Genomic DNA, 11,163 nt, shown 5'->3' on the forward strand with positions numbered 1-11,163 from the left:
ACATGTTTTCCGGATTTATTTCCCAAACTTTCTCCATCGAAGACTGTCGGAGAACGAAGGGAGTCGTTGTGCAACAATGGGCTGAGCGAGCAGGAGCAGCTGTCGTAAAGTCTACCGTAAAGCCTGCCCAGGAGGTCACGCTGCTTTGTTGTTTGGGATACGGTCCTCTGTAAATTGTGTGCAAACGGAAAATAGTGGCGTCCTTAATAGAAAGATTACGGTACGACAGTTCACGTTGGTTTCTGCTTTAAGAGAATCAGTGTCAGAGGTTTAATTCCTCTTTTATAATCTAAGAGATAAGATCAAAGGATTCCACTGCAGGTATGGTTAACTATCAGTAACTTTTATTATGTCTTGCACCTGTTCAAAATGAAGTATTACAAACAAGATAATAAATTAGGTGCTTTAAAAAAAAAAATTTGCACAGAGCAAATAGTTAGTAAAAGCTGAAAACCCAGCTTCCATAACAACTCACCTGCACAACTAAAACATGCATAGTGTGAAACAGGCGGAAATCAAGCCACATATATTTGACAAAGGGCAAAAAATATTAACAGCCAAATCAGCTACCATATTTAAACCAGTGTCACAAAATGAAAATGAGTTAACATGTTTAATAAATAAATTGTGAACGCTTGTGTGAGAGTTGCTAATGCACTGCAGACTTAATTTAGGAGTGTCAATGATTTCTGTGAAAGGGGTTTACAAAATAAAAGAATGGAGTCATACGTCTTAAAGTGTCAACTCATTTTAGCAACATTGCCCAGCCGATACATAAGACAGTGCAGGTCTATTCATAGATTATGGCATTATCAAAATGTTGATTAATATGCAGTAAGTCTGTGTTGAACCATTACGACTGCAAATGAACATTCACGTGTAACAGCAACCTGCAGAACTATTGTATGTGTATTTAAAATAAAACCTAATTCCAAAGGGTCACCATAATACGTGTAAAATAAAAATGTCAAAATTAAACTGCAACCAGCATTGTTTCCCTCAATGAGAGTTTCCCATGAAACATTGTGAAATAAATTCCAACTGACAAAAGACAGGCGGTCACTGAAGTTAACAGTTTTGTGTTATACTGTAAAAAAAGTGCCTGCGTCGAAAAAAGAAACGGCACGAACTGTAACAATATCTTCATTCCTTCATTAATAATCCCATCTAAATACCAGAAAAAAGCACATTCTCAACCAAATACTTATATAAGCTGCAGAGAAAATCTTTAAGTGATGTAAAAAATGTGTCTGCGGCTTGTTTTTCTAAAATGTGAAGTATCAGTCACACTCTTTCATCTCAACCTGCTGAGTTTCTTTCTTTGAATACAACCATAAAACTGTTTATCGGCTACTTGTTTCTCTTCACTGACACTTTGAATACGAGATGGCTCCACATATGGTTATATTAGAATCTGAAGTAAATCAATCAGAACAATTACATAATACATCATAATTATTACAGCCTTGGAACCGGTCTGCAGAGCTTTTTAAAGACGCAAGGGACAACAAAGGAAGTTATGCAGTGAGCTGGAATGCATTCGCTTGTCTATTATTTTTAAATTTTATCATAAATTTTGGTGCCATCTGTTTTAATTTAAATAAATCATCTTGATGAGTAAAAGCTCCGACTTTAAATTCATGAAGACCGCGGGGAAAGTGGAACAGGTGGGTTATGAGGCACCAAGATACGTGGAGTCAATATGTGCACTGGATGTTTAAAAGACGCCCCAAAACAACATAATTAAATAAATGATCATTAAGAAATTCTAATTGTCTGATCCACCATAAAAAACATGCATGATTCGTTCTTCACCACCGACATGATTTCCATCACTTCTCTCCGTCCTCACAGCTTCCCACAGTCCACTTACGACTCATCTCCAACTGAGGAAATGGATTCAACCATCTGATCAGGTTTAAATTATTTTAAGGCATTCTCAACATCATCCTGATTGTCTTTGGTCATGGACAAGCCTCCACAGCTTTTTGTTGCAGGTATTTCCAAACTAGGCTACTAACTACTATATTATATTTACACTAAAAGTGAAATGTCTGAGGAAAAAAGGCCGCTTGTCATTGACCCCTGATTTTGCTGCTGCTACTGCCAGAGGAGAGGCTTCCTCATGCGTCGCTGGAATTCCCCAAGTGTTTCCTGTGGAAAAGGGGGAAGTCATGTTGTGACTTTCAGACGTGGCCTCGCCTCAGTTCTCTCTTTGGCCACAGTCCTGAGTATCACTCATGGGAAAGCAACTTCACAGGAGCCGTAGAAACAAATATAAGACTTAGTACGATGGAACAGCATCTAGACGAAGTGTAGAAACAAGGCAGACGAGTGTAGATTCCAGGAGTCAAAATGGGTGTAAAAGAGGCATCAACTTCATTCAGAGGCCAGCTAGCAGGCACTCGGAACAGCAGTGGGCTTCCAACAAAGACAGCCATCATAGTTCCTCTGAGTCAATGGGATGTACGTTGTGGTCATGGTGGCTTTGGGGAGCCAAAATTGTCGAGAGGCCCTCAGAAGTTCTGTTGTCGTCTCTTCTTTGCGTCCATGGCATCCAGGATGGGCTGCCTTTTGGCGGTGTAGCGCTGCCTGAGCTCCTCAATCTCACGCTCCATCATGGGATCTAAGGCGGTCAGACGCAGCTGCAGCTCCTCAAAGTCCAGGTTCTTCAGCTGCTTGACAGCGCACACAGAAACACAGACAATGAGTCATATTGTATTTAGTGGAACATCTGCTGCTGTTCTGCTATTTTTTCTGTTTTTACAACTGAGGCACTGCTGTATATTCATTCAGGTCAAACCCAATTAATTACAGCAGATCACAAGCTCAGAGAAGATGCTACTCACAAAGTCAAAATCTCCGTCTTGGGGCACCTTCCAGTTGTCTGGGAAGACGTTCTTGGACTGGATGTGGTAGCCGGGTTGCTCCTGCGGCTGGTTGTGGTTGTAGTTCTCCTGCTGCTGGGCTGCCTTGTTGGAGTCCTGCTTGTCAAAATAGTCCATGAAGGACGGCCGTATTGGCTGCTGAGAGGTGGGGTGTCCTGTGGAGGGAGGAGAGGTTTCCAACTCTTGGTTATCTTGTCTCCTTAGTTGGTATCCTGTTCCTGCCATACGCAGATAATAAAACTACGGACAAGAAAAGCTAATAACATTCACACTCTGCTGTCGGCTCAAGCCTTCATTCAGCTTTTGTAGCAGCAACAGGGAAGTTTGATGTAAACTTGGAGTTTCATGACAGTAAAGTGAGAACGTGCGTCCCTTTTTCTCCCCATAACTGAATCAACATTATATGTGCGTGTGCTCACTCCTCATGGATCCCTGGTCTTCCTCATCTTCATCATCATCACTGTTGATGACCATGGTGCCCAGGTCGGACTCGAGCATGGTGCTGCCGTGTTCGATCATGGTCTGTGCCCCGTCACTCATGGTGCTGGTGGCCCGCATGGTTCCTGCGCCCTCTGAGCCGGACTTCACCATCGTGTGAGAGTCCACCTCCGTCTCCTCCTCCTGGAAGACATTCAGTCATATGGCCTCAACACATCGCTGTTTAATGAAGTCAAGTCAAATCTAGTGGTTGCTTGAACGCAACCTTTCTTGTTAACATCTCAGCATACGTACAGAGTTGTCGTCCTCCTCCTCCAGCTCCCTCTGCTGCTCCTGCTGCCTCTTGGCTTTCATCTCCATGGCCTCCGTGATCAGGTCTCTCAGGATTGTGACCGGCTTGGCTTGGCCGACAAATGCGTGCTGGACATTCACAAAAGCAAAACAGAGAAGTGTTTTGGAACGTTGGCGGCTCAATTGCTCTCGGAGAGTGTGAACAGAAATGGAGCACCCGTGGTATTTTGTTCACCTCTTACATGTAATCAGTCGTACACCATGAATACACCAAAGTGTTTATGGTCTTCTCTTACATATGTATGTGTGTGTGTGTGTGTGTGTGTGTGTGTGTTTCCGTCCTCCAACCTGTAGGAGCTGCGTTGCGGTTGCCCTCTGCTCTGGATTCTTGACCAGACACTTCTTGACAAAGTCTGTGAAGTCGTCTGACCAGAGCTCCGGCTTCCTGAATGTTGGAGGGGGGTTGGTGGGGATCATGAAGATCGCCTAGAGGAAGGCAGAGAGGTTCCAAAAAGTCAGGTGGAATAACAAAGAAATTCTGCTTCAGGGCCGAATTCTTGAACAAACCGTGTACACTCACTCTCATGGGATGGATGTCAGCGTAGGGAGGTTTGCCCTCTGCCATCTCTATGGACGTGATGCCCAGAGACCAGATGTCAGCGACACAGTTGTAGCCAATCTCCTGGATCACCTCTGGGGCCATCCAGAAGGGAGTACCGATCACAGTGTTTCTCTTCGCCATAGTGTCCTTCAGAGGACAACACAAAGTTGGAATCATCATTATGAACATGGAAGTTTTCAAATCATTACACAGAAATTCACAAAATCAGTGAAAGACTATACATTTATAGTGAAGGTTTGAAAAGTACATTCTCTTTGGTGTCACTGGTACAAACCATCAAACAACTGCTATAATGTTACCGTTAGCTGTCCAGCAACTCCAAAGTCTGCCAGTTTGGCGTGTCCCTCGGTGTTGAGGAGGATGTTTCCTGCCTTGATGTCCCGATGGATCTTCCTCATGAAGTGAAGGTATTCAAGACCCTTCAGCGTGGACTTCAGAATAGTGGCAATCTCCTCCTCTGTCAACTAATGGGAGAAGGAAATAGAAAATGCATGGGTTAAATATGCTAGAGTTAACAAATAAACAAGACAAACCCAGGTAACGCAAGTGTGACTTATTGTATTATCCATGTCATCAGAAGTTCAGAGACAATCGGGACATTTTCATCTTATTACACAGCTAAATAAGTTTAGCAAATTATTACAATTGTTATGTCAGTGTCTACAGCAAAGGACCTACACTGCAATCTATCATTTAAAATGTTTGACATTACAGTTTGGCAAAATAGGCACTGAGGTTTCATCACCATCATTTGTATTAAAAAGCAATGCTATGTCAATGTCTCGGTCAAACCATCAGTGAGGAAACACATTATAAGCCAATTTCTCTGAGTAAAATATAATATAGAAACATAAACCCCTAAGATTGTAAAACCACAGACGCACCACAAATATCTGTGTAAGTACCCACCGTCTTGTTGCGCAGTCTGATGATGTCAGACACAGAGCCAGCTCCGCAGTACTCCATGACAATCCACAGGTCAGTGTTCTTGAAGTAGCTGCCATAGTATTTCACTACATACGGGCTAAAAGGAAATGCAAAACAGGGTGGTTATCAACAAAGAAGAATAAGTTTCATTTAGAACGAAAACAGCAGAAGTGAGAAAACGTAGCATGTAATTTTAGACATCAGGTAGCGGTTCAGGCTGCAGCAGCTCAGCAATGCTGTTAAATCAACTTGGACCAAAGTGAACTTTGAAAGCAAATATGATCTTTTGAGGACAATAATCTATGTAATGAATGTGGAGGTTTGGGCAAAGCTGTGTTCTCCTCGAACCTGTCACACTGCTGCATGATGGAAATCTCCTTGATGATCTCCTGCAGATCAGACTCCACAGGAACCTGCTTGATTGCCACCACCTGGCCTGACTCCTTATGGATGGCTTTGAACACGCTTCCATAGGAACTAAACACACACACAAGGGTGCATTTACAGGAGACATTATTAACATGAATGCAATACACAACAACAGAGGTGCATTTTTAAAAGTACAGATAGTCTGATGGACTTAAATAAACTCAGGCCAGCACAAGTGAAAACCAAGGTTAGTCAAGTGAAAAAGATCTTACCCTTCACCGAGTTTCTCTAAAACATCAAACACTTCCTCTGGCTGTTTGGTCAAGCTGTCCTCACTCAGCTTTTTCAGCTTGCTGAAAAAATGGAACAAATCAGTTGTAACTTCAGTATAGATGTAAAAAGAAGTAGTGAAAGCAATGTAAAACTACCACTGGCGCATCTGAACTCAAAATATATGTGCTTTCCAACACCTAACATTCAGTAATACACATACATTTTTAGGGGAATAATGCATTCAAAATAAGGTGTTACAATATATAAATAACCCAAATGTTTGCTGTAGTGTTCGGTTAAATGAAAACTAAAGCAAGGGATTAATTTAAGGTGCCTCGTCTCCTCTCGGGTGATCATCAGCTCCTGTGACAAGAAAACCAAACGAATCACCATCACACAAATGAATAAAATGCTTTCCAATTATATTAATTTGTTTTTCTGGGACGTGTAAAATTGTTTCAACTCACCCACAATTTACTTAGTTGCATTTAGCTAGTACTCGTCCAAATAATAACGTAGTAGATCAAAAATGCTCACTAAAAGGCCCTAACGAAGATAAACATCGACCAGACAACGAGACAATCAGAGGCTTAAAAACTGGGCAAGAGAATGTGGTCAACACGAGACATCTAAAATGTTTAACTCGTCTTAAATGAGTAGAATGTTTGACAGAAAACTGGTCAAGCTAACTAAGTTAGCATCAGCTAGCTGAGCGACAGTTGGACCGTTAGCTAGCAGCTTGAAAGCACGTTTTAAACCCTCGAAATTAAACAAACCTTTTGGGCGCAGTCGGTTCCATGATGTATAACTTCAGATATTACAAAGTCAATAGACTAATAGTAAGTTATGGCAGCGTTGGGGCCAATAGTCAAGGTGTGAACATTGTCGACAGAGTCGTTGTTGTCAAAAAGGAGGGCCAGCTGAGTGTTCAGTTGATGGACAGTCTGGTGACACCACGGTTAGATATTTAGAGAGCGCCCCCTGTCGGACCGGAGTGGAACACAAACACGGGACAACGTAACCTGTCTTTAGAACCATCGAAACAAGGAAAAACCTGAAATAAATAAACCACAAACACTATTTCATACGATGGAATCATTCATATATATGATGTGCGTTGTTTGGCAGAAATGTAAAGATTACGCTAAACGTGACGCGGTATCTCTGACCAATCACGAGACAGTTTGCTCGGAGGTGGACGACGCTTGTACGCATGTGCGCAAGCAGCGGTGTGTGATGTGAAAAGAGAGGTAAACATTTAGCGTGTTAAAACGGTGAGTCTTATTTTCACCGCCACCTTTCGTGTCTTGTATATATCCTATATCCATGCAGAAGTTGAAGCTTCTGAAAGACTTGTGTTGTTCGCTGTGCCTCCAGCTTTATGCGGGTCATGTCGGTGACGTGACATGCTGTTTCTGTGTGTTAGCATGCTGTACCGATAGAGTTGTGATGGTGTCAACATGGCTTCTTCTCTCTTTTATAAAGAAACAAGATGGATGCACAAAAAGATGTGCAACCGCCCAAACAGCAGCCTATGATCTACATATGTGGAGGTATCATTACGTTAAAGATATTTGTTGTGTTTATTGTGCAGCTGCTAACGATGCTAATGCACCGTAACTGACGTACTGCTATAGCTAGCTGCTGCTTTACATCTTCTATCTTCTAAAAGATACACATCCACGTCATGTCGACGACAAAATAATAAATGCACTGCCATAACTGATACCGTGTAGAAAAAAATCAACAAAAGAAAAAGTAAACAAACAACATTTTTGGAAATGTTGCAGGATTTTGTTGAGCCACTTCATGTAACATTTATACAATAAAATCATCATATCACGTAACAAATATTAGTTCCCACACATCTATTTTCACTTGAACATTTATGAATCTTCCAATGTAACTTGAACTAAAATCGCTGGCCACACCAATACACACCAGGCTTCAACATGAACTGAATACTGTATAGTCTACTGTGTAATACTGTATAGTCTACTGTGTAATACTGTATAGTCTACTGTATAGTCTTTTATTTTTGGTGGACAAACTATAATCGAGACACTGTTTCTAAATGACTTTTTACCTTCTTACGTATTCCTGTACTGAAATTTATTGTAACTTATCAGCCAAAATGTACTCTGACATCAACTCATCTACAATAAGCTCATAACGATTGTCTTCTAGCTGATAGTAATACCACTAACAGTAATTGAATCCAAGGATATCTGATAATATTCTTTTATTATTTGCAGAATGTCACACAGAAAATGAAATTAAGGCCCGTGATCCAATCCGATGCAGAGAGTGTGGTTACAGGATCATGTACAAGAAGAGAACCAAGAGATGTATCCTTTAAATGTCATGTTCTGGCAAATGATTTGTATAGTAAATGATATGTAGGAACTGAGAACTATACCTGTTTATTACCTTGACTCTTTGATTTCAGTGGTTGTCTTTGATGCCCGATGAAGAAGAGGAGAGCAACCATTTAGATTTCTTTTGTGTACTATTTTTGTAGTGTAAATAAATTGGTTGACAAGGCCATATATTTTGACTTCCAGGTCTGAATTATGGTTGAAGCTCAACATTTCACTTTGAGCCAAGTAGTTCTGTTTTTTTACCCAAGATTAACAGATTAAATGTTTTGCTTTATAAAAAAAAAAGATGTTTTAATAGCCTTGTGTTGATGTTTTTTTCTTCTCATTTGATCCCATGCTTCATGAATATCAGTTCACCCACATATCCTTAATACCCTCAAGTCAGCAAGTATTATGTTTTAATGAGAATCAATTTTATGAAAAAAACCTTTTTGGTTAGATTTTCCTTAAAACAAACCCTTTTTCTACTCGAGACCCCAAGTTGGTGCATATGTTGTCACCAGTTTAAACAATGACTGATTTCTTTGTAGAACTCTTAATTGAAAGGCTGAAATACCTTAAATTATCTGGTCATTTGCAAGGGAGAAAAATGCAAAGACGAGAATAAGTTTGGAATGTATACATCATTTTGTGAAGCTAAATAATTTCTTAGATTTATGAGCAATACCTATATAATATGTTATTCGTTATAGGCAAAAACCCTAACTTGGGAACCACTGGGTGGTCCAGTAAAAATAAAAAACTACAGCCCAAATAATGGCCTTCATATTCCTTTTTTTCACAGCAGCCATTTTGCCATGTCCGTAGGAAAAGCACACATGTTACCACTAACTTTAATGATGGCTTAGTTCTATCCGAGTCACAACAGTGGGCCAGCATGTACAAAACTGAAGCAAATATTTCATCAGATTATTTACAGCTGTGTCCCCTTGAACAAGACATTAGAAAAAAAGAACGTTTGAATTTTGAATGAAAAACAAAGCAATGCATTTGTCTTGTGAGCGAAAAAAAAGCAAACAATTTGTACTTTCTCATCATCATTGACATTAAAGAAGTATAACATATATCATGAACATGATTGTTTTCCTCTTATTTTACACAAGTGTTGTGATATATCTGCCTGCATGTCATCAGCCGCCAGAGCCCTGTCCAGTGAAGTCTAACCTCACGCTGTCCCATCAGCTGTCCTACTGCAGCGCTGCATCACGGGGCCCCTCCCCCTCAGCTACGTCACGCCCGTTATCTCGTCCGGGGGGCGTGTCCTACAGAAATCCCCATCCAGGCTCAGACGTAGCTGCAGCTCTGCGAGAGGAAGAAGCCGAGAGGAAGGAAGAGTTTGAACACACTGCAGAGGCAGTGCGGCTATGGGTAACGCACAGGACAAGCCCCCGGGCAGCGGAGGAGGGGGAGGTCGGTCGAATCCGGCCGCGGCCGGGAACGGGACGCGAAGCCGGGTGGGTAGCACCGTGGAAAAGCCCCAGAGTCAGAGAGCTGCGGCGAAGGGGGTGGCTCATGGCTCTCGGAGCGAAAACAGCCCTGCTGGTGGGCGAGAGGAGCAGGGCAGCCCTGCAGCAGCCGCAAGTTATCTGGACGCCCCCGCTGGGGCCCTTCCTCCTCACCTGGCCCGGCTCAAGAACGCAGGGAACCACCTCTTCAAATGCGGCCAGTTTGTGGATGCCTTGGAGAAATACACGGAGGCCATTGATGGATGCGCTGAAGCAGGTGAGGGAAATGTGCAGAGTTTGCGTATTTCATTAGAGAATTCCCCTCATGCGTAGTAGCATTTAATCCGAGGAGAAACTGTTGATTTAGGATACAAAATATGTTCCAACCTCAGACATCTCTCAGTAGAAGCAATCCTGGGTTAAACTTGACAATCACAATATGCAGTCAAACAACTGTAATAACCTAGTATTGACAGTAGTGGCAATACCACTGTCACTAATGCTCCATGGCATTGCAGTAATGAGTTGGGCTTTTTTTCTCTATAAATCTATTATTTTTTTGGTCTGTAAATTGTCAGAAAATAGAGGAAATTACCCTTACAATTAGCATGTTTACATGTTGAAATTGCTTATTTTGTGTCAACAATCCAACATTCAAAGATATTCACTTTACAATTGTAGAAATAGCACGATTCCCACTTTAGAAGATGGATCTGGGAATTAATGTAAAAAAATACTAGTGTTTGTAACTCTAGTAATGACTCATGCAGTGAACAATAATAACACTTTACCTGTTATATATTTATAACTAATTTTAAATAATCTTTAGCGTAAAACATGCCTCTCTAATGTGCTTTTTGATGAAGAAAAGTCTTTTAAATCTTCTGATGGCAGTCAAACCACTAATATAGGAACAACATCACGTTGGTGGCAAAGAGTGAGACAGAAAGTCTCTTGTAGCATCTGTGTACCTCCTAAGGGTATCGGATACAAGTTGAGTGTCCCATGTCAATTTTGAATGCATTATGCTTGTCATGCTGCTCCATGTATTTACAAGTCAGCCTGCGTGTGCTCATATTCATACATTATGGTCCTAGTAGAGGGTGAGACCAGTGATCACAAGTTCTTAGTCTAACGTCCAAAAACTGCAGCTGAGACTCGAGGCGTCGTTGGTGATTTGTGAGTGCAGTGTTGGCACCAGACAGCACCGCTGACCGTAGACTGAGGACATGAGCTGGTGCTCATGGGGGCTTTTAGGTGAGATCGAATGTCAGCCGACTTGTACTCCTGTGGCTGGTTCGAGGAAAAGCCTTTTCTGCTCGCTGCGTGACACAGGCTGACGAGAGCAGACTAAACAAAGAGACTCTCAATGTAAAACACGGAAAACAATGTGTGATTTAGCCTTTTTCTTATATTGTCCCCCCAAAGAAAATTCCTTTTGAAGAGTAGCAGCACTGTTCTTCATTCTTTGGGCACTCACGCAGCGCGGGATAACTGATGCTGCGCTGTCAGTTGTGAAATTGCAATGC

At 41.6% G+C, this 11,163-nt stretch overlaps 2 protein-coding genes across 3 annotated transcripts; one reads left to right on the top strand and one right to left on the bottom strand.

Annotated features, from left to right (window-relative positions):
• Positions 1-322: 322 nt before the first annotated feature.
• On the bottom strand, positions 323-6,727 carry stk3 (serine/threonine kinase 3 (STE20 homolog, yeast)). 2 transcript variants are annotated; one of them, XM_056411218.1, is made up of 11 exons: positions 6,585-6,727; positions 5,808-5,888; positions 5,515-5,643; positions 5,149-5,263; positions 4,539-4,703; positions 4,198-4,365; positions 3,966-4,103; positions 3,621-3,746; positions 3,308-3,509; positions 2,850-3,043; positions 323-2,675 (listed from the first exon to the last, which is right to left on the bottom strand). In XM_056411218.1, exons 1-11 carry the CDS (start codon positions 6,605-6,607, stop codon positions 2,517-2,519), a joined length of 1,500 nt encoding a protein of 499 aa, XP_056267193.1. In that variant the 5' UTR covers positions 6,608-6,727; the 3' UTR covers positions 323-2,516. The 2 variants fall into 2 exon arrangements, with proteins under 2 accessions (XP_056267193.1, XP_056267192.1); XM_056411217.1 differs by having other exon boundaries at positions 323-2,678.
• A 270-nt stretch (positions 6,728-6,997) lies between these two features.
• Positions 6,998-8,409, top strand: polr2k (RNA polymerase II, I and III subunit K). Its single transcript, XM_056411215.1, has 4 exons — positions 6,998-7,082; positions 7,294-7,361; positions 8,064-8,156; positions 8,258-8,409. Exons 2-4 carry the CDS (start codon positions 7,301-7,303, stop codon positions 8,278-8,280), a joined length of 177 nt encoding a protein of 58 aa, XP_056267190.1. The 5' UTR covers positions 6,998-7,082; positions 7,294-7,300; the 3' UTR covers positions 8,281-8,409.
• Positions 8,410-11,163: the final 2,754 nt, after the last annotated feature.

Source organism: Pseudoliparis swirei, unplaced genomic scaffold (assembly GCF_029220125.1).
Source record: "Pseudoliparis swirei isolate HS2019 ecotype Mariana Trench unplaced genomic scaffold, NWPU_hadal_v1 hadal_162, whole genome shotgun sequence".
In the NCBI taxonomy this organism is placed as follows: domain Eukaryota; kingdom Metazoa; phylum Chordata; class Actinopteri; order Perciformes; family Liparidae; genus Pseudoliparis; species Pseudoliparis swirei.

Bases quoted from the DNA above. Each gene is read 5' to 3' on its own strand.
- stk3 (XM_056411217.1), bottom strand. From the start codon at position 6,607: ATGGAACCGACTGCGCCCAAAAG. The intron at 4,704-5,148 runs GTGGGTACTTAC...TTCTCCCATTAG, and splicing joins TCAGACTGCGCAACAAGACG to TTGACAGAGGAGGAGATTGC. The intron at 3,747-3,965 runs GTTGGAGGACGG...GTGAATGTCCAG, and splicing joins CCGCAACGCAGCTCCTACAG to CACGCATTTGTCGGCCAAGC.
- polr2k (XM_056411215.1), top strand. From the start codon at position 7,301: ATGGATGCACAAAAAGATGTGCAACCGCCCAAACAGCAGCCTATGATC. The intron at 7,362-8,063 runs GTATCATTACGT...TATTATTTGCAG, and splicing joins TATGATCTACATATGTGGAG to AATGTCACACAGAAAATGAA. The intron at 8,157-8,257 runs GTATCCTTTAAA...CTTTGATTTCAG, and splicing joins CAAGAAGAGAACCAAGAGAT to TGGTTGTCTTTGATGCCCGA.